General features: G+C 35.1%; 4 protein-coding genes across 7 annotated transcripts in view; 3 read left to right on the top strand and 1 right to left on the bottom strand.

Annotated features, from left to right (window-relative positions):
- Positions 1-2,833, top strand: part of LOC105165595 — a 4,187-nt gene extending 1,354 nt beyond the window's left edge. The window contains exons 2-6 of the mRNA XM_011084659.2: positions 1,153-1,266; positions 1,345-1,573; positions 1,796-1,910; positions 2,126-2,284; positions 2,656-2,833. Of these exons, the coding sequence (XP_011082961.1) occupies positions 1,153-1,266; positions 1,345-1,573; positions 1,796-1,910; positions 2,126-2,284; positions 2,656-2,725 (687 nt within the window). The 3' untranslated portion in view covers positions 2,726-2,833. The remainder of the gene's footprint in view (positions 1-1,152; positions 1,267-1,344; positions 1,574-1,795; positions 1,911-2,125; positions 2,285-2,655) is intronic.
- LOC105165594 (pentatricopeptide repeat-containing protein At2g01860) lies at positions 5,204-7,072 on the top strand. Its single transcript, XM_011084658.2, has one exon. It carries the CDS (start codon positions 5,490-5,492, stop codon positions 6,966-6,968), a length of 1,479 nt encoding a protein of 492 aa, XP_011082960.1. The 5' UTR covers positions 5,204-5,489; the 3' UTR covers positions 6,969-7,072.
- On the top strand, positions 8,846-17,333 carry LOC105165593 (actin-related protein 2/3 complex subunit 1A). 4 transcript variants are annotated; one of them, XM_020695178.1, is made up of 16 exons: positions 8,846-8,988; positions 9,097-9,181; positions 9,267-9,352; positions 10,023-10,099; positions 10,288-10,382; positions 11,748-11,817; positions 12,379-12,448; positions 13,081-13,154; positions 13,248-13,287; positions 14,744-14,825; positions 14,986-15,074; positions 15,172-15,257; positions 15,996-16,056; positions 16,266-16,369; positions 16,477-16,535; positions 16,626-16,932. In XM_020695178.1, exons 2-16 carry the CDS (start codon positions 9,112-9,114, stop codon positions 16,688-16,690), a joined length of 1,128 nt encoding a protein of 375 aa, XP_020550837.1. In that variant the 5' UTR covers positions 8,846-8,988; positions 9,097-9,111; the 3' UTR covers positions 16,691-16,932. The 4 variants fall into 4 exon arrangements, with proteins under 4 accessions (XP_020550837.1, XP_011082956.1, XP_020550836.1 ...); XM_011084654.2 differs by adding an exon at positions 16,939-17,333 and having other exon boundaries at positions 8,861-9,181; positions 16,626-16,725; XM_020695179.1 differs by having other exon boundaries at positions 8,862-9,000.
- Positions 17,947-23,355, bottom strand: LOC105165592 (citrate synthase, glyoxysomal). The gene is made up of 13 exons (XM_011084653.2): positions 22,934-23,355; positions 22,404-22,584; positions 21,936-22,021; positions 21,593-21,697; positions 21,117-21,179; positions 20,851-20,960; positions 20,532-20,651; positions 20,380-20,455; positions 20,153-20,226; positions 19,933-20,053; positions 19,018-19,115; positions 18,761-18,884; positions 17,947-18,412 (listed from the first exon to the last, which is right to left on the bottom strand). The coding sequence occupies exons 1-13, from the start codon at positions 23,180-23,182 to the stop codon at positions 18,281-18,283; spliced, it is 1,539 nt and encodes a 512-aa protein (XP_011082955.1). The 5' UTR covers positions 23,183-23,355; the 3' UTR covers positions 17,947-18,280.

Genomic DNA, 25,936 nt, shown 5'->3' with positions numbered 1-25,936 from the left:
TTAGATTTTATATATTTCTTTGATTCTACTATAATTTTCAACTTTACTGCAATAAGCACTCCTCTAAAATTGAAAGTTTTCACAAACACTTGTCTAAACGTAGAAGTTTTCAAAGAGTTGTCTAAAAACATGATAAGTTTTCGCTGACTCTTGCTTTGTGATCTGAACAAGATATCTGCCACTCTTTTGTGATTCCTACTTTTGTATTTTCCCCTGTGAATTAATTTTTGTGCATTGATGGTTTTGCTTCTTCTTTTGATCATAGGATGAAGTTTTGCATGTGTAGTTCAGATAAAGAACTTCTAGACTGTGGGAATGTTTTTTAATGGAGTACACACAGTTGAAAATTACAGGACCTTTAAGGTTACGATTCAATCAATACAATAACAATCAATAATATGGAATTAAGGAGTAGCTTTATTCAGCTCTTGGGGAATGATGTCGAGCTTAGCCGTTACAAGGCCCTGAATTAATAGCTTACGGCATTCAATAGTAACGAAATGGTGTCTGCTTAATGAATTTCATACACTCTGCACCAACTACAAGCTAACACATCTAGACAAAATTCTTCAATTCAGCCTAGTGGTTGAAATCTGCAAGAAAATTAGAACTGATTATATATGGATATGTACATGGATTAGTTATAATCCTAGTCGAAGATGCATATCGCAAAGACTCAAAAGAATCGTCATCGTCACTTCTCCAGAATTTTAACATGAAGTTGTTGCCAAGCAAAAAGTTCAAAATTTTTGGCTTGACGAACTTTACAAGTTGAATGCTCAAATGAATATTCGTGGATGCAATGTCTTTTCAGTTATGTAACTTTTGACCACTTCCAATGAAGTGATGCATAATGTTTGTAAGAAACTTCATAGTGGCACCACAACGGAGGTAGTCACCAAGTAAGTTTGCTTTATTTAATACAGTCCCCCACCTGTCTTGGGAAACCACGAATGACCAAAGCAGCAAAGTTCATCTCCATTTTCTGTGTTCTTGAATCTCCACTATTTGGATAAGTTATAGTTTAACTGCTTCTTAGCAAGCAATATAACTTTCTGATGTCATCTGTGCTTCTCTTCTTTATGCATTTTGTTATATCAAATATATTTTTGTGCACGCTCTTGACTTTTTCACTTGCATAACCATCTCTAGAGCTGCAGCAATAGTCTGAACACTGTCATGGGGAGGCGTGACAACAGAACATATTTTGCTCGGCAAGGGTCCAGCGCTCATGGTCCCCACATGAGACAGGCTTCAAGCGAGCAGGTGTAAAAGATGTCAACAATAATTCCATGTTTTATGATCTGGTGGTGTAGTAACACTGTATTTTTTGTCCTTGCACAGGGAAACTATACACAACCTAGGACACCTTTCAAGACCACTGATCATGGAAACAAAGGGCCTAATGCTCTTGGAACACCCGCATTTTCCAGACCTGCTCAGTTACAACCTGATATTCCAAGCGTAAAAGGAATCCAGACTGCAGATGCTCCCAGATTTGCACGGCCAAATGGAAAACATGGGCAGCCCGAGTTCCACTCTGAGGAGAAAACAAATAATTTTGCATCGAAGGGTAAGTAAAGTGAGTTGTCTGACTTTCGTGCTCTCTATTGAAGTATTGCATCATTTTGAGAGACTTATCTCTCTTAAAACCTGTAACGACATGCTATTAACCTTGTTTGTATATTGACTTCTCAGGCCGACCATCAGCATTTCTTACTTCAATCTGTTATCTTTAATGTGCATGTTCTTGTTTTTATCATTGATTCTATACCATTTTGCCTCATTTTCGCAGGATCTGAGTGGTCGCCAAAAATGGATGTTTTAGAATCTGGACTCAATTATGTTGTTACGTTGGAAATTCCCGGTGTCAGTATTGACAACATAAAGGTGGAGGTCGACGACCAAAAGTAAGTTAGCATCTTTACAACTGCCATCCACATTTACATTTTCACTTCGTAGAATTTAGTTCAGGTCTGATCTATAGAGATCTTTTCTTACTCCTATTCAGTAAATGAAAAAAGAACCCAATGTTGGATTGTATCCGCGCACAGCTTGCATTTGTAAAACGACACTTGTAATCTGATTTGATCTTATGCCTAATGATATACCTCATCTCTGACAGTGTGATTGTAACCGGGAATCGTCCAAACTGGTCTTGCGCAGTGGCATCTTCAAAAACAACACCGTGTTACCTCAGAAGGGAAATTTTACAGGGTCCATATCGAATTGTATGGCCGCTTCCCACTAACGCAAACAAGGAGCTTGTTTCAGCAGAAATTCAGTACGTTTCAGCTTTACATCATGATTTTCATATGAATGCTTGTCATTGACGAGGAGTCGCTATTATTAGTGTTTAGTGTGTTGATGTAATACGCCGATGGAGCGAGTATCATCTTGTTTGTCTATTGAAGCATCACATTAGGAAAACTCAGAATCTTGCATATTTCAAAGAACCGAGGTGAGAAGTTATGATAACATGTTCAACTGAAAATACATAGAAACGAATATGTTTTCATATCTGTTAAGTAGATAACAAGTAGAATATGAGGGTTACGTGTTTCTGTAGGGCGATCTGCGTGGTTTCTCTATTATGAATTTGCCATTTCCTTGTGAAGCATCCTAAGCTGATAGTTGCGGTTGTTCTGGGTGCAGGGACGGACTTCTTCGGATTACAATTCCCAAACTTTCAGGGCTAAGGTGGCTGAGAAAGGCATACATGTAGCTTAAATATATATATATATATATATATATATATGTACTAGTACTCTGCATTGTAATATCTACAGTGTCTGTTATCAATTTCTTCAGTGCTCTTGATGCAGCATAAAAATGTGTTTGTGTGTGTGTGTGTGTGTGTTGTATTACATAAAAGAGATGTCTATGAGGAGCTTTGTTATTAATATATATCTATATATCTATATATATATATATATCTATATATATATATATTGCACTTCTTTTGTTAGCAACATTTCCTGATTATGTCAAAAACATACTATAACGGGAAAAATGTAATAAATTTGTACTGATAGAGAAAAATGTAATATGGCTATCCTTATTCCATTTATATATTTTACATTTATGCTTGGATGGGACAAAAATATACATAAAAATGTAGATGGGGACAAAATTGAAAATTTTGTGTAACTGTTTTTGTTGACGTCAACATTTTTTGCATCCAAATCTTAATGAAAGGGGTTAGGTGTAAATGGATTTTTTGAAAATGGTGTAAGTATAATTTTGAATATTTTTGGGGCCAAAATATAATTTTGTATTTTTAATGGGGGTTTAAGTTTAATTAAGTCTAATACATATTGCACTTTTTTAGCAACTTCTTTTAGCAACATTTCTTGGTTATGTCGAAAACACATTATTATCACTATCTTGATGCGGGGACTTCTTATGGGCACTTGAAATGATCAAAATACCCTTAATTATAATTTTTAAATCTTAAAAGATCTTGAATTTGCGTGTACTATCAGGTTCTACATAAACTGACCGCAATTCAAATCCAAATATGTATGTACTTACGAAAATTTTGTGATAAAATTTATATTATTCGTTTACGTGAAAATATACAATTAAATGATATTTATAAACACATCTTTCATACGCCAAATTTTTACTATTATATTTGCTTTGTAGAGTGCATCCTTTAAATAACTTTCTTGACAAACATGGAAGGGCTATAAACAAAACTTTTCCGAGCTTGTCTTGTTGGACAATTAGAAGAGTTTGGACTTGATAATAGACTTAGGAGATCTTCCATATTCAACCTAAATTCAAAATCAAATGTTAATTAATAAAAAAGAAAGAAAAGAAAACTGTAGGTTTAACAAATTCTAAAGCTATAAAATAAATAAATAATTTTTACTTATATAATTTTAAGATACTTGGGTGTAATTTCAAAAAAATGGGGGCGTTAAAAAATTCCTTAATTTTAAAAGGAGGGTGGTTGTAATTAATGATAATAAAAAAAATTATAATGAAAACATAATTGAATTATTGAAAAAAATTGCACCACCATTAAAGTGGCGTAGAACCAAACAAAAAAAAAAAAAAAAGACTAATTACATTTTGTTATTCAAATTATAATCTTTTTTATATTTTGGTATCTAAAATTTTGCACATTTTTATCACCAAGTTTTTTATCAAAAAAATATTACATGCAGTGCGTACATGTGATATTTAAGGGTTATGTAATGTGATACTTTCACATATGCACGCATTTGATGCATTTTCAGCAAAAACATGATCATATATGGTAAAAGTACAAATTTTATAAAGTTGAGATGACAAGTTGATATAAAAAAAATATTTAGATGCCAAAATATAAAAATGGGCATAATTCGAATGACAAAATATAATTTACCTTAAAAAAAGTGAATAATGCTGGGACAAATGTCTATAAATAAATGGGATAATTACGTTTATCTTTTTGATTTATGATCTATTTATATAAATCATTTATGTTCTTTGTATAATTATACAAATCACCTGAGCCAAACAAAAAAAAAAAGAGGGTGTGAGTGTTAATTATCCCTAAACAGATTCACAAACAAAAAATAAAAATGGTGATTGCAAATACTGAGAATTTCACTAATTAAATCATTAACTCAAAGACTAATATATTGAAATCATTGGAAAAATTTTAATTAGCTCCAAATTGTTATTGAAATTCCAAATCCTTAATAATTGAAAACCCATGTCACATCACCATTTTATCTTGTCCAAAACTTATCTCGTACTTCTCCTCTCAGTACTTAGAAAACGCTTCCACGTTTCATTTTCCGCTTGGATTATTCAAAATTATTATACTTTTAAATTTTTATTTTTTGGAAAAAAATTATATATACATTCATACGAGCGACGTTTCCAAACCATATCAAGCCCATGAGGCCGACAGGGCTTGGCCCAAGACAAAGGGCTATTAGCCCATGATTAGAATTTGAGTCCAATGCCTATTTTGATATATATTTTTTAATTATAAGTTATAAGCCCATGATTAGAATTTGAGTCCAAATTTTTATTATTTTTGTATTTTATATTTTTAATTTTTACCAACTTGTTTTTGTTAGTTTTGTAATTTTTTTATTTATTAGATAAAAGATATGTTTGTTTTTTTTATATATTTATTCAAGTGGACAAATAAACAAACTTAAATATAATAATTGATTTCTGTTTTACAGAGTTATCTAGTGAGTTTGTGGCGGAGGGGGGAGGTGGTGGCAAGTGGCCGTGGAAGAAGATTTCATCGGCCGGAGATAAGGGAGGAAGGGATTTGGTTTTGTTGTCGCGGCGGCCGGGGTGGTTTTGGACGGCGGGTGGAGGGAGATGGTGAAGGAGAATTCATGGGATGGAGAGGATGAGTAAGAGATTGGGAATTCTAGCGTTCTTGGTAACAACCACCTGGTGTTTGATGAAATGTCTGTTGAAGTTGTCAGGTTGATTTGATTAGGACCTCGCTGGTTGTTTGATTTTGATGGATGGAGAGCTTACTCTGCTGTTTGTTTTCATATCCAGTTTCTAACTGCGGTAGCATTACTAGATTTTCGCGAGGTGTAGTGTTTGCCTCACGCTCTGACAGCAAGAAACCTTACCATAGAAAACTGCAGCTTCCCAAGAACCTTCGTCATCGTCGACGGACTGAGGCTCCACCTGACTTCCATCCTGTGCTTCATCGCGACGACGAGGAACAGATTCCATGTGAAGAGCTGCAGCCGGATTCTGAATCAGCTGACCTTGAGTCCGATTATGATGAAATTGATGCTAGTGGAAGTTATGATGGAAATGTAGTTTGGGAGTCGGATGAGATTGAAACTATTTCATCCCTTTTCCAGGGAAGGATTCCTCAAAAGCCAGGAAAGATAAATCGGGAAAGGCCTCTCCCACTCCCGCTTCCTCACAAGATTCGACCTTTGGGACTTCCCGTGCCAAAGAATCTAATCAGGACTAGTCATGCTCGTTCTGCGAGGCAGCCCATATCCAATCAGATGTACAAAAATCCGGCTTTCTTGATTAGCTTAGCCAGGGATATCAGAAGCCTTCCTCCTGAGGATGATGTGTCCACAGTTCTCAACCAGTGGGCTAGGTTTCTCCGAAAAGGGTCCTTGTCGCTGACAGTCCGGGAGTTGGGCCACATGGGCCTTCCGAACCGAGCCTTACATGTGTTTTGTTGGGTTCAGAGCCAGCCTCACTTGTTCCCAGATGATCGTATCCTTGCCTCCACTGTCGAGGTCTTAGCCAGGGCGCACGAGTTGAAAATGCCTTTCGATTTGGATAAATTCATCAACTTGGCAAGTCGTAGCGTCTATGAGGCCATGGTAAAGGGTTTCATTAAAGGAGGGAAATTGAGACTTGCCCGGAGGCTTGTTGCAGCTGCCACAGAAGGTAAAAGAATGTTGGACTCTAACTTGTACGCTAAACTAATTCTAGAACTAGGGAAGAATCCTGATAAAAGAAAGCATGTATTGCCATTGTTGGAGGAGCTTGCAAAGAGAGAGGATCTTAAACTGAGTCAGCAGGATTGCACTGCTATCATGAAAGTCTGCATAAAACTGGAGAAGTTTGACATTGTGGAGGCATTATATGATTGGTTCAAAAAGTCAGGCGGAGCTCCCAGTGTAGTCATGTACACCACTATAATACATAGTTGGTATTTGGAGAATAGATATAGGGATGCAATGGCTGTCGTCTGGGAAATGGAGGCTTCAAATTGTCCGCTTGATCTCCCAGCTTATCGTGTGCTTATAAAGCTTTTTGTTGCTCTGAATGATCTTTCCAGGACTTCCAGATATTATTCTAAGCTCAAGGAATCTGGTTTTACTGCAACTTATGATATTTACAGGGAAGTAATTGGAATTTATATGGCTTCTGGGAGATTAGCCAGGTGCAAGGAAATCTGCCGCGAGGCTGAGATGGCTGGATTCAAGTTGGATGAACAAACAAGGAAAGTTTTGCTGTAGCTTGGAGTAATACTATGTTGAAACCTGAAGATGTATAAATATTGGATCGGAATGCTACTGTCTTTAAGTTACCATTCAATGAAAAAATATAGCTTTAGTTTCAACCTGAGTATTCGGTCGAGTTTTCTATTTCAAGTTCTATTATATATTTTATTCCATTATATGTACACCACACGTATTAAATTTTCTCTACATAAATTAGATAACTGAATATGTTAAATGATATAAACAGTGTAATAAAATATAAATCCCAATCCAAGAATCGATAAGAAATATTTGAACCCGATTCGATTTTCATCCTAATGTAGTAGTATACCAATGAAGGGAACTATTTCGATTTCATTGAAGTTCCAGATTCGAGTAACTCTACTAAATTGTGATTATCAAAACATATGCTTGGATGTGGAACTCTGTTGTTAATTTTAGCAATAATAATTTCGATTTCTTCAAAAAATTTGGAAACACAGGCGTGTTGCGCAACCGTATTGCACAACACAGTCTTAACATGTGCAAACACAGGCGTATTGCGCAACCGGAGAGATATGGTCGTGGCTTGACACGGCCATGTGGCGTGGGAGTGAAAGGTTGATGCTCTTCCCTCCTTTATTAGTCATGGTTTTCTTGGTGTTTTATTCTCATTTTGGTGTGTTCATGCTGGGGGATAAAAATAATGAGTGCAAAATCTTCCAACAAATCCACAAAATTATGAAGTTTAAGAATAATCAAATGTGACAATTACAATGTATCAAAATTGGAACCTGACTGAAATATAATGAACACGTAAATAAACGGAGTCGTTGACAGATAAGCAGCATTAGACATGATCATCTTTCCTACAACTAATGTCAACCAACAGTGTCATGATCAACCAATATGATAAGCAACATCTTTAATAGAGTATAACATGTTCATGATCAGTCATTGAAGCCTCAAGCGCATACTAGGCTGGTGCCTTCTTCCTTCTTAAGGGAGTGACCAAACTGATTGAAAGCAAAATGAGACAGTGTCTTTGAAAAAGCAAGAATAACATAGGGTGCCCCACGATGGCCTGGGAGCGAGCATGCGTTTCAAAGGATCAAGGTGGCTTGGGCATGTGCAGTGTAGCGGCCATGAATCAAGCACCGATGACCAAGCAGTTTTGGGGGATCATTAAGCATATTACCAAATCAATCTGGGTGCAATGGATGCTCAAGTATAGGCTGAAAAACAAAACCATCTGGACAACTTCTGATAGAAGTGGACATTAACAGATATTACAGAAGGGGAGGATGTAGTGGCATAGTAGGTGTTTGGCTATCAGAATGAGCTCAGCTAGGTTTCGGTGGTCCTACCGACAGTGGTATCAGGGGGATTACTTGGGTTTCTAGGCGATGGAGAGGAAGCCATCTTCTAAACTAATCATCTCGGGCATTACTAGCATCACTGACTCATCATATTTGGATGGAGCGTAACAAACATAGGTTCTCCAACGACACTAATCCTCCAGAACTGGTGGCAAAGCTGGTGTTGGACCAAGTCCGCATGGGAACTTTGTTGAAGCCTGCTTCGGTTCCCTATAGATTATGAAAAACTGCATGGATTTGAATTCTTCTTTAATTGCAATTTACCTTAACCCATAATTGGTCTACTTCTTCACGGTCTGATAGGGTATTTTTGCCTCATTTTTCTGTGAATTGGACGACTAGGTTGTGTTGTGCGACATGATCATATTTTCTATCTTCTTTTTTTTAATATTTTCTTTAATAATTGGACCAAAAAAAAATATATATATATATAGATAAAAGATTAAACATCAAAAGAGTAGGTATCAAAAGTATATAAGTGAGTATATAAAGGGACTAAAACATAATTAATCCTAAAGTTTAAATATGGAAGGAGACAAAGGCAAAGTATGTAATAGAAAATAGATATAGAATGACCATTTTGGGTATTCCTCCGATCAGTCTCTGAAGGGAGTTCTCATTTTGGGAACCCATGAGAGCTACTAATCACCAACTATAGAACAAACCAATACGACAAGGTGAAGATTAGGGTTTGTGCTGAATATCTCGTCACCAAGTTCAGATCTTACGCAATTCATCCAAACTTCCAACCCTAATTCCCCCCCGGTTAATACTTCTGGTTTCAGGCAGTCGCAGATATTATGGCCGCTGTTTCAGTTCATCAGTTCGCTCAGTGCATCACTTGCCACGCTTGGAGTCCCGATCACTCCAGTAACCCTCTTTGGCGAATGTCTTTTGTTTCGAGACGTTGTGGTTGATTTAATGGGTGGTGATTTGTTTCGTTTTTGAATTGTAGTGATAGCGTTTTGTCCGAATAACAACGAAGTGCACATCTATAAACTGTTGGAAGGCAAGTGGGAGAAGATCCATGTTCTTCAAAAGGTAAACTGGGAGTGGTTCTTTCTGTTTTGCATATTTTTATGTTCTGTGAGATTTCCGTTTCCTAGTGTTTTCAGTTGTGGGTCTGATTAAGGGGTTTCGATGCTGGCAATTTCACAGGGAAGAATTGGATGATAGCACATATAAGAAAAAATTATCTCTGTTAATTCTATAACTGAGTGAGCATGGGTCTTAATTGGCAAGGGTTTAGATCAGACGGATAACTTTTTTTTTTTTTTTTGAGAAACCGCTTCATTCGTTGACATCAGCAAAATGAAAGTAATGAATTAACATTTCTTAAGATGCCGCTTCATTTGTTGCTGTCAGCAAATTGAAAGTAATGAATGAACAAAAGTTATGTCCCTTATAAGTTGTAAGCAAGGCAAATGTAAGTTCAATTTAATAGAATCATAACAGGTGCCTTGTTTGGGGATCAGGATCTGGCCAGAAATAAAAAAAGAAAAAGATGTGGAAAAAGAAATATGAGAACAAATTATGCTGCCAGGATCTGAAATCTTATCATTGTGCAGTTCATCATCTTCTATCTGTTTTAAGTTCTTGAACAAGACATAGCTTAATCCTTTTCATCTAATTCATTGCCTTGATTACGCTTGGACTTGGAGAAAAATCAATCGTCATTTCTTTTCTTCTAACTTTTTTCTTTTGGTCACAGCATGATCAAATTGTTTCCGGTGTGGATTGGGGCACAGAATCAAATAGGATAGTTACTGTTTCTCATGATCGGAATTCGTAAGTGTCAGAGCTTGAAGAATTGACAATGCATTTCTCTATGTGTGGTTCCCAGGATCTGATTGCGTTATTCTCCCTTTCTTGCTCCCAAAAGTTTGCATGTGGTTTTTCCTGCAATACGATGCTGTTTTCAGTTTTTTTCTTGCACTCGAGGGTCATAATGACAGATGTAGTTAACTCTATTTCAGATATGTTTGGTCCCAAGAAGCCACAGAGTGGGTGCCAACACTTGTTATTCTTAGGCTAAATCGTGCAGCACTTTGTGTACAATGGAGTCCAACAGGTATGGATGTCAATTAAGAGTTTCTGGATTTTATTATTTGTAATCACGATCCAGTTTATTTTCATATTCTGGTTACTGTCTGTAAGAAATGGCAGCAAGTGTGTTCAACATTATCCATCAATTTATGCACTATTATTTATTAATTCATCTTGAAGCATAAACTTTTAGATTTATTCCTGCATCCTATTAACAAGTCTAAACTGGCATGAGGATGTTGCTTGGGTAGGATTAATGTCAAAGTTGGGTTTCTCTTTCAGTTGAGGGAAGCTGTAAATACTATCCTGCTAAATAGTGAGAAACAGATTTTACAGAAACAAAATATGTGGCGTGCTGCATTCTTGCACGCCATAAACTTTTTGCTGTTCCTAGTTAAGAGTTGTCTGTCTTATGTTAGATGCATGGAAAGTTTATATAAAGAGGCTTTCTGCAAAAGGCATGAGAGCGTTTCTCGACAAATGACTCAACTTGCAATATTTAGCTTTTTCTCAGACTTCTTGTATAATAGTTGAGGAGAATCCATGAAGTGAACTTCAAGGGAAAAGGATCTATTAGAGCAGATTATTCCTGAAGTCAGCTTAGAATTTCTTCTATATAAGTGCATTTTTGGCATTCTTTATTGCATGATATGCAGCATGATAAGTTGCTCATACAACACGTATTTTTCGTACATTGTTTCGTTTGGGTTGTTGGCAATCTAATAATGCTTTCCTGGCCTGGTTGCAATTCCATCTGTTGCTTGATTGGGCAGTTAGTTGAGGATATTTTAAAGCTGGTTCACAATATTAGACTTCTGCTGTGCTTCAGTGATACAAGAGAGTGAGTTAATCATTAGAAGCATATGCGTGTATCTTGAGTTGGGGGGGGGGGGTGTTGATGATTTGGGGGGGGGGGTTGTTTAGATTACAGTTAGGCTGTACTATTGAACATCCAAGGAAGTTCTGTCAATCATATTTGCTGGATGAAACATCAACCTAGTGGTTACACAAGTGAATATTTGCTTTTGAGAATTCTATATTTCCTTGTCTTTCTTCAGCTTCATTCACAATGCAGGTGCTTTTCACAATGTTAGTTTAAATGATTTAGCTAAAAAGATTCTGCGACCTATAACATCCCTAGATAGTTCAACAAGCATTCTGCCCCTTGGTAATAAGGTTGCATGTTAAAGGTAGCAGTTGTTGCTTTAACTTGCACTTACCTTTCCTATTCTGCAGCAATAGAAAAAAAGACTGCTGGTGTACTGACCATTCAGTCCATTCCAATGGAAATTACTAAGCTCATGTTGCTTTTCTTGTCTCTTAATTCTTAAAACCTTTAATTGGGTGATTCTGATCAGTTTTTCATCAATTTTGTCGATTCTCTTTTCAGAAAACAAGTTTGCTGTTGGAAGTGGGGCTAAGACTGTTTGCGTATGCTACTATGAACAAGAAAACAATTGGTAAGACCTCGTAGGTTTTGTCTCTTTCACACTTTTAGGTGACATTACATGAAATCTTTTAGAGTAAATTGTTCTGGCTTGACTGAACCCTGTTTAAGTTGTTTTTATTTGGTTATTTTGAGTAGCATCTCAAATTGCCTTTTCCAGATGCAGTTAGTTAATTATTGATATATTAAACTATGACACTTGGCAAGAACTCTTTTCATGCCTGGGATTAAACATATGCATATGATATGCGGCGGTCTGATTATAAGTGCTGGACTTAATTCTGGTTATTGCTTGTTTCTCTCTGATCAACTTATAATTAAGAACATTAGTTCAGGATGCTTTTCTCAGAAGTATTGCTGCCAGTTTAGATGGGTAATCTCTATCGCATTAAGATTAATATTTGGATAAAGATACATCTGTGACCTTTGTAATATTTTTCCTCTGTACAAAATCAGTCCTCGTAAACTTGGTCTTTGCTTTTTGGCATTACATTATGTTTCTGCAAGTGTAAATTTGTATTGTTACTCTTTCAAATGTCTATGTCTCAATATATCTCTGTTACACATTTCACAGGTGGGTCAGTAAAGTTATAAGGAAGCGGCATGATTCTTCTGTGACGAGTGTTGCCTGGCATCCTGATAATGTTAGTATTTCTCAACTGTTATCTGTACTTGTATACCGAAGTGCTCAATTGTTTTTGGATCCAAGTACATATTTGCAAGTTTTATTGCTTCTACATAAAAGTTTCATGTGGTACACCAGTATATCTTCTCTTAAGAGGATCAAGAAGGGTTGTTGTATGGCTTCATATGCTCTTGAGCATTCAAGGCTTATTAAATTTTGAGGTTACAAGGAAAAAAGGTTCCTAGATATTTTACAGAGCCTCTAGTTTCAAACAAATGAAGAAATTAACAAAGTCATGGGTAGGCAAGTCAAATTGCTCAAGTCAAGCTATTCATTTAATTGTTATCCACGTTAGGTTTTAAGTAGAATGAAAAGGTTGCAAGAGCAAAATTCAATAATTAGGTGTTGTGATTTTCTGCATCCATAGATATACAGGTCTTTGGAAAAATTTGATGCATTTGATCCATATAAATTGTCATCCTTTAGTATCTTTTACCCAAATGTTACTGCTGCTGTGCTAAGGCTGTCCGTCAATTTCGGATTCAGACATATTAGCGATATATGGCTTACTGTGACTTAAGCGTAACAAGCGAGTATATCGATTACTATTTCTGCATTTTACTTTTTCATCTTAATTTAATATTGTCTCAGATATTACTTGCAACCACATCAACAGATGGGAAATGCCGAGTATTCTCTACTTTCATCAAAGGTGTAGACGTCAAGTATGTTTTTTTAAATTTACTGAGAATTCTAACTTTGTTGCCACGAACTTCATCATTATGACTGTCTACATGTGTTGACAATTTTTACTACAGGAACTCTGCAAGGGCTTCATCTGAGTCCAAATTCGGAGAGGTTTGAACTTATTCTTGCATATGTAGTTGCCTAATTGCCATTATGTGTGAGAAAATATTTGGTTTGGTTGAGGATTGGCTTGATTAGTAGCACCAGATTTCAATGTCAGGACTAGTTAAGAAACAGTTTTTCATGTTGTGTGTTAATGTTAAGGACAGAAATAGCCTCTGATTCACTGTCCCAATTTCTTCCTCACCTAAAGATGCATTTTTCCTGTTTGTGGCAAAGTTTAAGATTATTAGAGTTGGAGATTAATCAGTTAAATATGAAATAAGGGTAAGTTACATGCCGACCCTTATAGTTGGGATTAATTACAACTACTATTTTATTGTTTGAGAAATTACTAATAATACCTCCTAGTACTAACATCTGTCCAATAGTGGAACCCCCTCCATTAAGGTTCTGTTAAAAAATTGGTGAACTTTGAATAATGCCCTTTTGTAGGCAGAAAAGTAATTTGGCCCTATTTTAACTAAATTGTAACTTGTCCAAATCTAATATTGGTTCCGTTAACTAATTGCTTCATTAGCCCATAAAATGCACTATAACTTCAATAAAATAGGAAAATAGCTGAAGTTATCTAACTATCATTTTGACATATATATGTATTTTTCCCTTAAAATTCATTATATATTTAACAATGAATATGCGTAATCTGTACAGATATGAATGTGTATACTATTTTATATATACACTAATACATATATACATATATGCGTGTGTGATTAATGCGCTCGGAATTGGGTGGGCGAGAAGAGCAAGCAGGGCAGGGTGGAGCCGAGTGGTGGCAGTGGAAAGGGTGAAATGTAGAAGAAATAGGAACTTAAAGAAACATCTGTAGAAGTAATATAGAAAAGTACATAGTTGTTTCTGATTATTGATTAACAGATTGTGGAAAGTGGTAAGGGATTAAGTTGTTCAAATCATAATTAGGTAAGCTCAAAAAGTGTTGGGCTGAACTTGTACTCTATATGAGGTTTTAAATTCATCTTATCGTGGGTATAGACATGTGTATTGAAGTATTGATATGACATTTAACCATCTAAATATTAACAGAATGCCGTGGAAATCTGCTGGTCTTTCCATTTGATTTATCCTTCACACAATTTTTACATTGGATTCTTATTAGCACAAATCTCCTCTTACTTTTTGTTCTTTGTATTTGGGATAATAGGCTACCTCAACTAAGCAATGAAGCGTACAAAATAGTAGAAGTTGGATTCGATCACCTTATGCACTGTAGGCCTTAAATAGCTAATAGACAAGAAGTTATAGTAACTTGAGAAGTTGGAATAAAGATAGAGGTCTTGTCTAGTTAGCCTGATCTACACATTGCTCATTAATAGTTGTTTTGTCGCCAACTGCATCCTTGTAAGCTTCGGTCTGCAGCAATATCACTTCACTTGCATGGTAAATTTGTCTCTAACACCATTTTCATTCTTTTGGCTTGGAACAGCAAATCATGCAGCTTGATCTCTCATATAGTTGGGCATTTGGCATGAAGTGGTCTCCAAGTGGCAATATGTTAGCATATGTAGGTCAGAAATTCATCACTTGGCTTGGTTGACATGTGAATCACTTAAAGATCAGTTGTGTTAGATTTACTTTTCAGTCCTTTCTATCATTTAAAATCTACTTTCATTGATTTTTGGAATAGAAACCCAATGTTCAACCCCTCTTATTGTATAAAAATCTCAGGTCACAATTCAATGATCTACTTTGTTGATGATGTTGGTCCTTCTCCATCTGCTCAGAGTGTGGCATTCCGTGATTTGCCTCTTCGTGATGTGGGTCAGCATCCACTCTTGGAACATTTATTTTTTCCATGATCTTCTTTACGATGATGATATTAATGAAATTTCATGACTAATATATTTGATTTAGGTTTTGTTCATTTCTGAGAGAATGGTCATTGGTGTGGGATTTGATTGCAACCCAATGGTATTCACAGCAGATCGAAGGGGATTATGGTGAGTTGAGCTTCCAGCATGAACTATTTTGTTTTCTGATTGGATTATTTATTTCCTTAGTTTTCTTTTCAATTCAAAGTGTTAATTGCATAAATGTTCACATGTTTAACATATTTTTGTGCTTTTGTGTAGTGTATGTTAGAGATATCTATACTATTTATTAAGGGGGACACCCTTAGAGTAATCACCAGAGTTGGCAAAATGTTATTGTCTAAAATTCCCTTAACTTTATTTATTTCTTCCACAAATAATCATCTCTTTTTATTAGTTAAGTTTATTAATAATTCTTAATCATGTAAATTTGAAATAATCTCTTTTATTAGTTCTTATCAATTATTTATTATATCTTTTTTTTTCATTTGGTTAAATAAATATAGTAAAATTTTAGTTATGCACAAGCATTGTGTGTGCTTCATTGGGTAGTTGAATATTAAATGGTTCTCCTCTTTGATGTCTTAAGCTTTTAGATGAGTTGCATATTCAACATGGTATGGGGGCCAGGCCAAACAATATATTCCATCATTTTTAGGGCATTAGAGATTCTTTTCCGTTAAATACTGTGAGAAACAGTAAAGCAATTCTCTTGATGACACGTAATAAGTTTGTCGATCACCATGTTGGAGGCCCTTTATTGATTTTCACATGTGTAAAATGCTGAAATCTGCAATTTGAGTGCTGCACGTGATGTGGCATCAAGGGATTTCATTGAGGATTAATTGGATGCTTTATTTCCTGTAGGAGTTTCTTGAGGTTCCTTGATGAGAGGATAACATCTTCAAGTGCAAAATCTGGCTCACAGGTATCTGTTTGTTATCTCAACTCTTTTCAGGTTTATATACCACTGAGTTGTTAATGCTGAGTTGTGAGCAACAAGTGTCAAACCTGAGTTGTCACATTACGTGGGAGTCTTGTAACTGATAATCTGCAATGTCAAGTTGGTTCTCGACCTAATTTTCAGTCATTAGCTGGCATCACACTTATGAATCTTTTATTTTTCTTATTTTCCAGATTTCAGGAAAATTTGGAAAATTTTATGGCCAATCAAAATATGGAAGCAATGACACCGTTGAAACTTCAAGAACACATGGGCGAGCACATGAAAACTGTATCACGTATGTATGCTGATGCTACCTATACTGTTTCCATTTTGACCATTATTTATTTTCTCTTCCCTAAAACACGACCATAATTCTTCCCTTTCTCGGCTTCCAAATTGTAGTAATATTGTACCCCTCAAGAAACCAGGGGATACTGCTGTTACACAATTCAGCACTTCAGGTTAGAAATCTTGAACTTAAGTCCATTTTTTCGACCAACTTTATCGTACTCTGACTTGTGTATCATCCATTGTGCAACCATTCCTCTCAGGATTGGATGGCAAGGTAGTCATATGGGAATTACAATCGCAAGACGACCTCTCGGAGTACTTATGAGGATGAAGTTTCGTCAAACTACATTAAGAGGAAAGGTTGTCCTCAAAGAGTCTATGTTCATTATTGTATTGTGGCTGTATTTTATTCTGATTGATTTACAGAAGCTTTTTAACTTTTAGTCATAATGAATTTATGCTTCCATGTAGAGTTTATTAATGTACTTGGTTTTGTTGTCTTGTTTGTATCTATGTTCCAATAGTGGTTGGAAGAAAAACAATTAATTACCTTGATTTTCATATAAATTGCAGATTTATTTAACAGACAGCATATACAATACTGTCACTCTGTAGATGCCATTCCAACGTAAATCTGATCCGAGAATTGAGTTCTAACAGGCATTGATTGATCTCAGTAGGCTCGAGAGCAATTGACAGTCTGATACAGCTGATTGGATGGTCCCATGGGTTTAGAGTGATTGCAAATGGAGATATTTTGCCTGGGCAACTTGGAGGCATAAAACCTGATCATCCTGATAATGTGACTTGCCTTAAATAGTCGCTCTTCCATCAACATAATTTTAGTTGCATGTTGTACTGAATCTGAATTAGGACCTGTGTTGAAATGAAAGATTTTGGTCTCTTATTCATGATGCCAAATTCAGTGCTGTTTGAATGATATTGAGTTATTATGGCCTTTTCATTTCTTCCGCATTTTATTATCAATTATTTTTTCAATCAAGTTCGAAAATCATAAGGTTCAACCCGCTCATGGCAGCCAAATTCCAATCTGCTGGTGTTTATACTCACGAATGCATCTATACAAGTATGAAAATAACATGATATGGATGAAGGAAGATGCGGGATATCATTAAGTAATACATTTGAAAGAGTAATCGCTATAATGTTTCGCACTGGTTTTTATTTCATTTTCACGTTAATTTTATTTAATATCCGTTGGGAACAAGTATATATTTTATTAGAAGCAGCAGTGGAATGATAAAGAAATTGTATACCATTACAAATAGTCATAAGAATTATCCGTAAAATGTTCAACATATGCGAAGCGGCCTGCAATGTCTCGTCATGACCCGACGCTCCTGTGTGAAATATTACCTATTTTGGTTGAAAGAGGAGGCTTTCTATTCTTGAGTCAAAATGACTAGCACCACAGGAAAATGGCATTCTTCAATATTTGTCCATGCTACAACATCATTTCAGTTGACTATTATTTGTTAGAAGAGTTGCACGCATTTGCATTCTCTCTGCCATACTTGTTACTAACATATCAAGAAGCTAGCTACTTGAAACAGAAACACAAACAGTCCGACCAAAGGCTGGTTCTGGATGCCCTTTATTTACAGAACAATAACTAGGAAATGCAGCTACCTCAGATATGCAGATATCTAAGTTCAAAGCTTTAGCTGCTAACAGGATGCTTGTGCAATAAGTAGGACATTCGCGGCAAACATTATTACTGCCTAATAATGTAAATTTGAGCATTAATATAACATTTTACACTTAAAAAATATGTCTAAGACGGTTTCCAAGAGAATATAATCCCAACTGTTTATGCAAAACACACCTAAAAATCAATTCTTATTTTGTTCTATCTGTATGAAATCGGACAATGTGATGCAGATAGTTTAAGAAACTAGGCCCCAGATCCAGCCAACCGTCTCCTAGTTGCGTTGGAAACCGAAACTTGACCCAGTTTATCCTCTGCTTTTGTTATCATCCTTTCTTTGAGTGGCATGTAGTGCCTTAGCCATACACCGGTATATACCTGAAACATAAAAGCGAAAGGATAAAAATGCAGTTATATCACGCAAAAAGAGAAAGCAGATGACACCATAGTTGCTTCTAACTCATGTAACCAAGTTGAGAAAGAAAATGTATAAACAGTTTGATAGTTGAGGGCCAGAGACCACCCTCACCATTCCCCCTCTTTTTGATCTATGGAAAGTTGATGTAGCAATTCATACATAACGTCTATGACAATTCAAACGAATTTAAGAAACTAGAATGACATAGAGAAATGCTCCATTCTAGCTTAATTTTGTTACAAAGTGAAAATATACATTAAGTCACAATGTCCAAAAGAAAGAACTAAAAGAAGTGAGGTAAAACATACCTGTGCTGGCCTCATTATCTTTGTATCTGGATCATCCAGAGACTCTCGCCAGTGAGATAAATAGCCAGCCATTCGAGGAATTGCAAACAAAACAGGAAAGAACTCTGTCGGAAAACCCATGGCTCTGACAAATAATTGGGAATATACTTGAATTACTCGAGATGAAACAATCACAAAGACAATAAAACATAAAAATGGATATGAAAGAAAAAGATATGAAGGGAAATGAAGCAAAAAGGCTGTTTATACTCTAGTACCTGTAAATCAACCCAGAATAGAAATCCACATTAGGATACAACTTCCTCTTCACAAAATACTCATCTGATAGGGCAGCCTTCTCTAAAGCTATGGCCACCTGCAAATAACATGTTTGATATGAGACCCAGGAAAATGCATTCCCAGTATTCTCTGCTAAAAGTTAGCTTACTGTTGGTCCAAAATCGGGAGTTACAACCATATGAAACATGTAAGTATGTCTGCTGGGGCACACACAACATTAATTATAAGTTTATTGACCGTATGTTAGAGATCGACAATGCATAAGTAATGTATAAAACATAAATCTAGTTTATTAGTATTGAAAGCATAGCTTTGTCCTCCTGAATCATCAAGGGCCCACAGGGTAAAATATTTCCTTTGTGCATTTACGAAAGCAGAAAATCACAGGAAGTCATGGGGACAGGCATTCATGTCATGAGTCTAAATTCACAAGGCTATGTGAAGAAATTCTAGTCCCTCCCATCTATCATTAAGGTCTTCTTTTCCCTCATATTGGAGGCTGTAACTCATTTCGCCCTGGATGTGACCATCAAGAGGTTAAAGGAGCAAGGAGTAAGGCACTTTTTTGGCCGGATAACTTAAATATACTTCACCAAGTCTTTTTCTCTATCAAGCCGCATAATCAGGTAGCACTACATTCCCCACAGATAAGGATAGGCAAGAAACATATTCTCATACTTCTCTAAATATATGGATTTCTATATCATTTTCCGAAGGAGCACCTGGTATTGTACTCTGGAATTTCATTTGATGTTCATATGAGTTGTAAAATAAGTTTTTCATGCAACAGATTTCCAATTCAACACTTCCGCCTGGTCTTAGGGATTAACTACCTCATTATATCTAGCTTCTAATAGTAAATAAAGCATCTAGTTCACTATAAACAAACCCACCTCTATAAGAGGATCCCTGCCAACAATTGAAAATACTTCTTCTGCAAGTTTCTTGATGACCTTTGCTCGGGGATCGTAGTTCTTGTAGACACGGTGTCCAAAACCGGACATCTTACGCTTCCTAGAGATTATGGAATTTGACAAATATGTAGAGTTACGACCACTCATAGAAACCTTTTCAAAACCCATGGAAAAATTAGCCCATTAGATGAATACCAACCTGTTTTTTACACCTTCAATGAAATCTGGTATATTGTCGATGCTTCCTATCTCACTCAGCATCTTAAGCACGGCCTACAAAATATACAAGAAAAGAAACACTTTCAGACTTAATGTGGCTTGTAAGGATAGCATAAGTACTATGTCTGTCTTTAGTAAGTACTTCGTTCATCCCATTTGAATACCAAAATTTTCCTAGCAGCTTCACAAACAGTAAATGCCAAGTACCTCATTGGCTCCACCATGAAGAGGGCCATACAGGGCTCCAACTGCACCAGCGAGGGCTGTATACACATCAACACCACTGCACACAACAATTTGCATGAGTTACAAACCAAAAAAATGATTTTCCCATGTTCACGAAGACAATAAGATACAACCTTGAAGCAAGGTGCCTTGCAGCTGCAGTGGAGCAATTCATTTCATGTTCTGCATGTAATATGAAAAGAATATCAAGAGCACGAGCAAGCCGTGGATTAGGTTTATAAGACCTGTTGCCCCTGTTTGTTCCATGATCAAAACCCTTGGTTAGATTAAGAAGATAGTTTCAAAGAGGAAATACACTTGCTAGTGTAGTTTTATGCTGCAGTTAAACTTGAAAATATAAGTGGAAACAAAAAGTTAATCCACTTAAACTAGCAATTACCCAAATTTGATCTTGTCGGCAAAAATTATCTAGAACAAAAGTACAGCACTTACAATGAATCAAGCATATATAAGAAGTTCTCTGAGTATGAGAGGTTGCTGGATGGAAGAACAGGTGGCCTTCCAGCCATTCTCAAGTAAGCGGCTGCAGCAATTGTAGGCGCCTGCAGATATAATTACTAGACTCTTAGTACTGATGCCACCAAAACTCATGACCAGCTGTATGATATTATGAAAGACGCAGAAATAGACAAAAGATGCACATCCTAGACATGAACCAGTATTACAACTGTCAATATAAGTGAAGGAAGAAACACCACCTTCCCGAGTATGCGGACAATTTGCTTATCTCTCACTTGTTTAGACTTGTATATGTCTTGGCCCTATATGAAAAATGAACCAAATAATCATAATAGCCATAAATTGCCGTATATTATGATACAACAAGGGAAGATGATATCTTAGCAATGAGGCGATGATCTTTTAAGCCATTCACTGCCAAAAGTGCAAAACTCTATGAAGTAATTCCAAGCAAGTAGAAAGCTGCTAAACAGATATAAAAAAGATAAAGGTAAAAGTATTGATGCTGCTGAAATCCTTCATATTTAAACACTACTCTTGTCCACAAAAAAAGAAAAAGTTCAACACTACTGGAGATGAATAGAGCACTATTCCATGGTATGGCAGCAGAGTCCATACACTGGACGTTGGGATTGTCTTTATGTCCAGTACCAGAGAAAGATTTAGCAGAGGAGAAGAGTCGCAAGAACGCAAGATTTTTTTAATATTGGCTTACCCTTAAAGCTGGATTCGCATCTGGGTGAAAGACTGAAAGAGCACTCATTGCACTGACAAGAACACCCATTGGGTGAGCATCATGGGGCATTGCCTGGATGATATCCTGCAAAACATGATCAGATGCATTCAGGAAATTTACCTCACATAGAAACAGGATTGGGATTAAGGCGATGGCACGCCTACAATCAGAAGCAAGAAAGACCAAGAACACTATGGTTTGTCAAACCACAATTGGAGCTGATTCTTGATTGCATAAAGGATTGCGAGGATGAAAGCAAAACAACTACACATAAACAATCTTCGTAATAGAAACTAGTGCAGGTAAAAGAAGACATGCATACCAATATTCCTTGTGGGACAGCTGAATGCTGTGAAACAGCAAACTCCCAATCTGCCAATTGCGCTTCAGATGGTAAATTCCCATACACTGCCATAGAAAGGGAAAGAATGAATTAAAAATTTGATGTTTTCAACTGAAAAAGCAACCAGTGCAGACAACCGAACAGACTAGTGTATCTGCCAGAAAAAAGAATGAGCAAACATGAAAGTCAGCCATTCCAATAAACTAAAGGAGTCTCACTTAAACATATTACATATCTTATTGCATCAGGGATATGTTCAAAGATTTAACCACATCCAATCAGTATACAGTGAATGAAATCAGCAGAGATCTAGGGTAGAATTTTTAAGGTGCATCAATACTACAAAGTAAACAGTTTGATAACTGAATCCAGCGCAAATGAAACCAGGGCTTAGTTCCTTGAAATGCAAACACACAAGAAATCCATAACAATTGGTGTAATTCTTACTCAAAAGATAAGCCACTTCCAGAAAAGAACTCCCTTCGGCCAGCTCCTCAATCGGATAACCCCTGTATCTAAGAATCCCTTCATCACCATCAATGTAGCAAATCGATGATCGCACAGGAGCAGTGTTGAGGTATCCTGGATCATAAAGCTTCAGCCCCTTGTCATCCTTTCCGGTTGTTATCTGCAAGACTCACTTGAATCATAAATCTTGAACAAAATTATACAGATTCCACCAATAAAAAGTACATGAATACACCGTCCTGGAGATCCAAGTTTCGGATATGCATACACATAGTTTACAGATTAAAGTTTTAGCGCCAGCCCTGATTTTTCATGTAAACAAGCATTCTAGCCTTCAGAATTCCACGAACCAACAGAATTACAATAAACGAAAATGAAATATAGGCTCCACGATATCCTTTAAAGACATACGCTCCCAACAAGATAACACTAGACTGTCCAGTTAAAATTAGAATAACAACAACAAGAGTACAAATCACAACCGCGTTTTTAACATTTGAAAAAAATACCCTTTTGAAGTCGGTGGCTTTGATAGTGCCTTCCTCAGAGACCTGAACCTGGTACCTCTTCCCAGTACGCTCATCAACCACAATCAACGAGCCTTTCAGATTAGGCGGCGGCGCCACGGCGGCAGAGCAGGTAGAAGATTCCAGAATCCCATTGGGAACTCCCCCAAATTGATCATATGAAGCGGCGAGATGAGCTGAGAGCACAGCCAAGCGGCCTCGAGCAACAGTTGAATGATCGACACTCTCCATTTCCTTCGATTCTCTGTTCTTTGAAAATCTAACAAAAACTTTCTTCTCGTGATCGTGTGTGTGTGTGTGTGTGCGTGTCTATATATATATATAAATAAAGCCAATTTCGAGTTTGCTGCGAAAATAATCCGCTTGCTTTGAACAGACGGATGATGAGCCTCTCTCTCTCTCTCTCTCTCTCTCTCTCTCTCTCTCAACTGTGTTGTCATGATCGCTTATTTGCTTAATTTATTTATTTTCTTTTTTTTTTTTACCAAAATGCATTTTACCCCATATTTTATTGAAATAATTAAAAATACTTTTTTTTTACCAAAATGCATTTAACCCCATATTTTGTTGAAATAGTTAAAAATCCCTTATAGTTTTTCAATAGGCTAAAATTTCTCTTATATTTTGGAGAACTTAGAAAAAAATACCCCTTCTGTTAGTACTTAATGTAAGGTGCATTATATGGTGATTTTTAGCAATTTTTGACCTTATTTTTTTTGATATTTTTGACAAAAATACCCCCATAAGATTTATATATTTTCACATATATATTTTTTACTTGTTTTAGATGATTTTTTTTGTATGTTTATTTATCTAAAAATAAAATATTTTTTTAAATATATTTAATTAAAAATATAAAAAATTATAGAAATTTTTATATTTTAAATTGAAATATTAAATTAAAGTAACAGTATAAAAATTAATATAGTAAATTTATTTTTCAAATTTAAAATATCTTAACTAATATAAATATTTGTAATTGTAAAAATCATATAATATTAATTATTTAATTAAAATATATAAATAAATTATATTTAAACTTAAATATTTTTTATAATTATTAAAATTGAAATTTAAAACTTTCCTTTATTTATATTTAAAAATATTTCAATCAATTATTTCTAATTTTTTTTAGTTAGTCAAAAATTCAAAATTTAGAAATTAAAAAAAATTATCTAAAATTATCCTTAATCAACTATATATTTAAAATTATTATTAATTAAAATCTATTTGATTAATATAATTAAATTAATTAAAAAATTAAAAAAAATTATGGGCCGCAGTCATCCGACGATGATGCGTCATCGCAGTCGCCTATTTCTTTATTTGGGCGATATCGCCGTCGACCCCATCTGCAAGGTGACATCGCCATCCCCCAATTTGAGGGGGAAAGCAGGGGCGGGTTCGGCGGAAGGGGGAGGAGGGAAGTGGAGGAGTGAGGGTTGCGGTGCTTGGGAAGAGGTAGGCAGCGGGTAGTTAGTTTTTTTTTATATTTTTTTAATATATAATAATTTTTTATAATTTTAAATTATTTATCTATAATATAAATTAAATAATTTGTTGAATTTAGACCTTCTATTTTTTTTTTAAATCTAAGAATCAAGATTAATTGATTATCTATCAATTATTATTTAATCAAAAAAAATCTAACGATCATTAACATAAAAAATAATATATATTAAATAAGGGTATAACAATCATTTATAAAAAGTTAACACCATTAGTTAGATTTAATGGAGAAGGACGATTGAGCTACGTTTAAGAAAATAGAGAGGGATTTTCACCTGCTTTTAAAACACAGGGGGTTTTTAGCGAACTTTTTAAAACACTTAGTTGGAGTTTTTATGCATTTTAGTCTAAATTTTTAAACGCATACAAATTAAAGAATAATAATATGAAACAACAATAAATAATTTATATGAATCTATACTAATATAAAAAGAAAATGTCATCCACACCCACAAAAAGCATCTAATAAAACCACCACACTATTTTTTTGTAAAGCCGAAAATACAATCAATTGATAAAATAACTAACTTATTCAAGTTTTTAAATTGTATATTAACTAATAAATTAATTTTTATTAATGTAATGTATTGATTTATATATTTACAATATATTTTAAAACATAAAAGAATATTTATTATATGCATGTAGGAGTGACTTTCCATAATGGCTAGTATAAAATAAAAAAAATAAAAAAAAGTCACTCATAAACAATAATTTATGATACCACTACACCAAATTTTAAAGCAGCAATTATACTCTTAAACATTTGCATTACTTATTTATTCTAAATAGTTCACATTATTTATTAATCGTCTATATGGTATCATATTTATATTTCATGTTAATCACTTGATCCACTTTTAATCAAATTCTTGTATTTTGTGTCCTCTTTAATTATATGAGCACAAATATTAAGTGTAACACTAGTTAGTTGGAGAAAAATAAAAGATTAGGAGAATTTGCAAAAGAGACCATTAGCAAAATCACTAATTCACTAGTTTTCATGAAAAGGATAATTATTTTTATGTATAATATACATAAATTTTTTGTAGTGAATAATTGCATATAATACGCCTGAGGATTACTTCCGTCTAACAAATAAGTTCATCCATTAGTCAAGATTCACCGAATTTGCTTATATTAGTCAAAAAGGAAAAAAGAAGGGATAAAAGTTCATATTTGTCCCGATTGATTCGTCGATGATTTATCACAGGTCAAATAATTCTTTTTATATTCAAATTATCCATTTTATCTTCACACCTTATTGAATGTGATGAAAGGTATATTTTCACCATTATAACGGTAGTTTAGTTAGAAAAAAAATTGTTCGATGTGCAACAATTAATACAAAGTAAACATTATTTCTCATTTATTTTTTTTTATTAATATCAACAAATTCATTAAATTTTGACTAACAGAGTGATCTATTTGTTAGACGATAACAAACCTCATATGTACTAAATATAATTTTCAAAC

This window comes from Sesamum indicum, linkage group LG6 (genome assembly GCF_000512975.1).
Source record: "Sesamum indicum cultivar Zhongzhi No. 13 linkage group LG6, S_indicum_v1.0, whole genome shotgun sequence".
In the NCBI taxonomy this organism is placed as follows: Eukaryota; Viridiplantae; Streptophyta; class Magnoliopsida; order Lamiales; family Pedaliaceae; genus Sesamum; species Sesamum indicum.
Note: the sequence above shows the minus strand (reverse complement) of the source record. Positions and strands in the feature narration are given on the sequence as shown.

Coding starts and splice junctions, on each gene's coding strand:
- LOC105165594 (XM_011084658.2), top strand. CDS start 5,490: ATGGAGAGCTTACTCTGCTGTTTGTTTTCATATCCAGTTTCTAACTGC.
- LOC105165593 (XM_011084654.2), top strand. CDS start 9,112: ATGGCCGCTGTTTCAGTTCATCAGTTCGCTCAGTGCATCACTTGCCAC. Junction 11,818..12,378: donor TATGAACAAGAAAACAATTG/GTAAGACCTCGT, acceptor CACATTTCACAG/GTGGGTCAGTAAAGTTATAA. Junction 13,155..13,247: donor ATCAAAGGTGTAGACGTCAA/GTATGTTTTTTT, acceptor TTTTTACTACAG/GAACTCTGCAAGGGCTTCAT.
- LOC105165592 (XM_011084653.2), bottom strand. CDS start 23,182: ATGGAGAGTGTCGATCATTCAACTGTTGCTCGAGGCCGCTTGGCTGTG. Junction 21,698..21,935: donor CTGTCCCACAAGGAATATTG/GTATGCATGTCT, acceptor CATGTTTTGCAG/GATATCATCCAGGCAATGCC. Junction 20,961..21,116: donor TTGTCCGCATACTCGGGAAG/GTGGTGTTTCTT, acceptor TTATATCTGCAG/GCGCCTACAATTGCTGCAGC.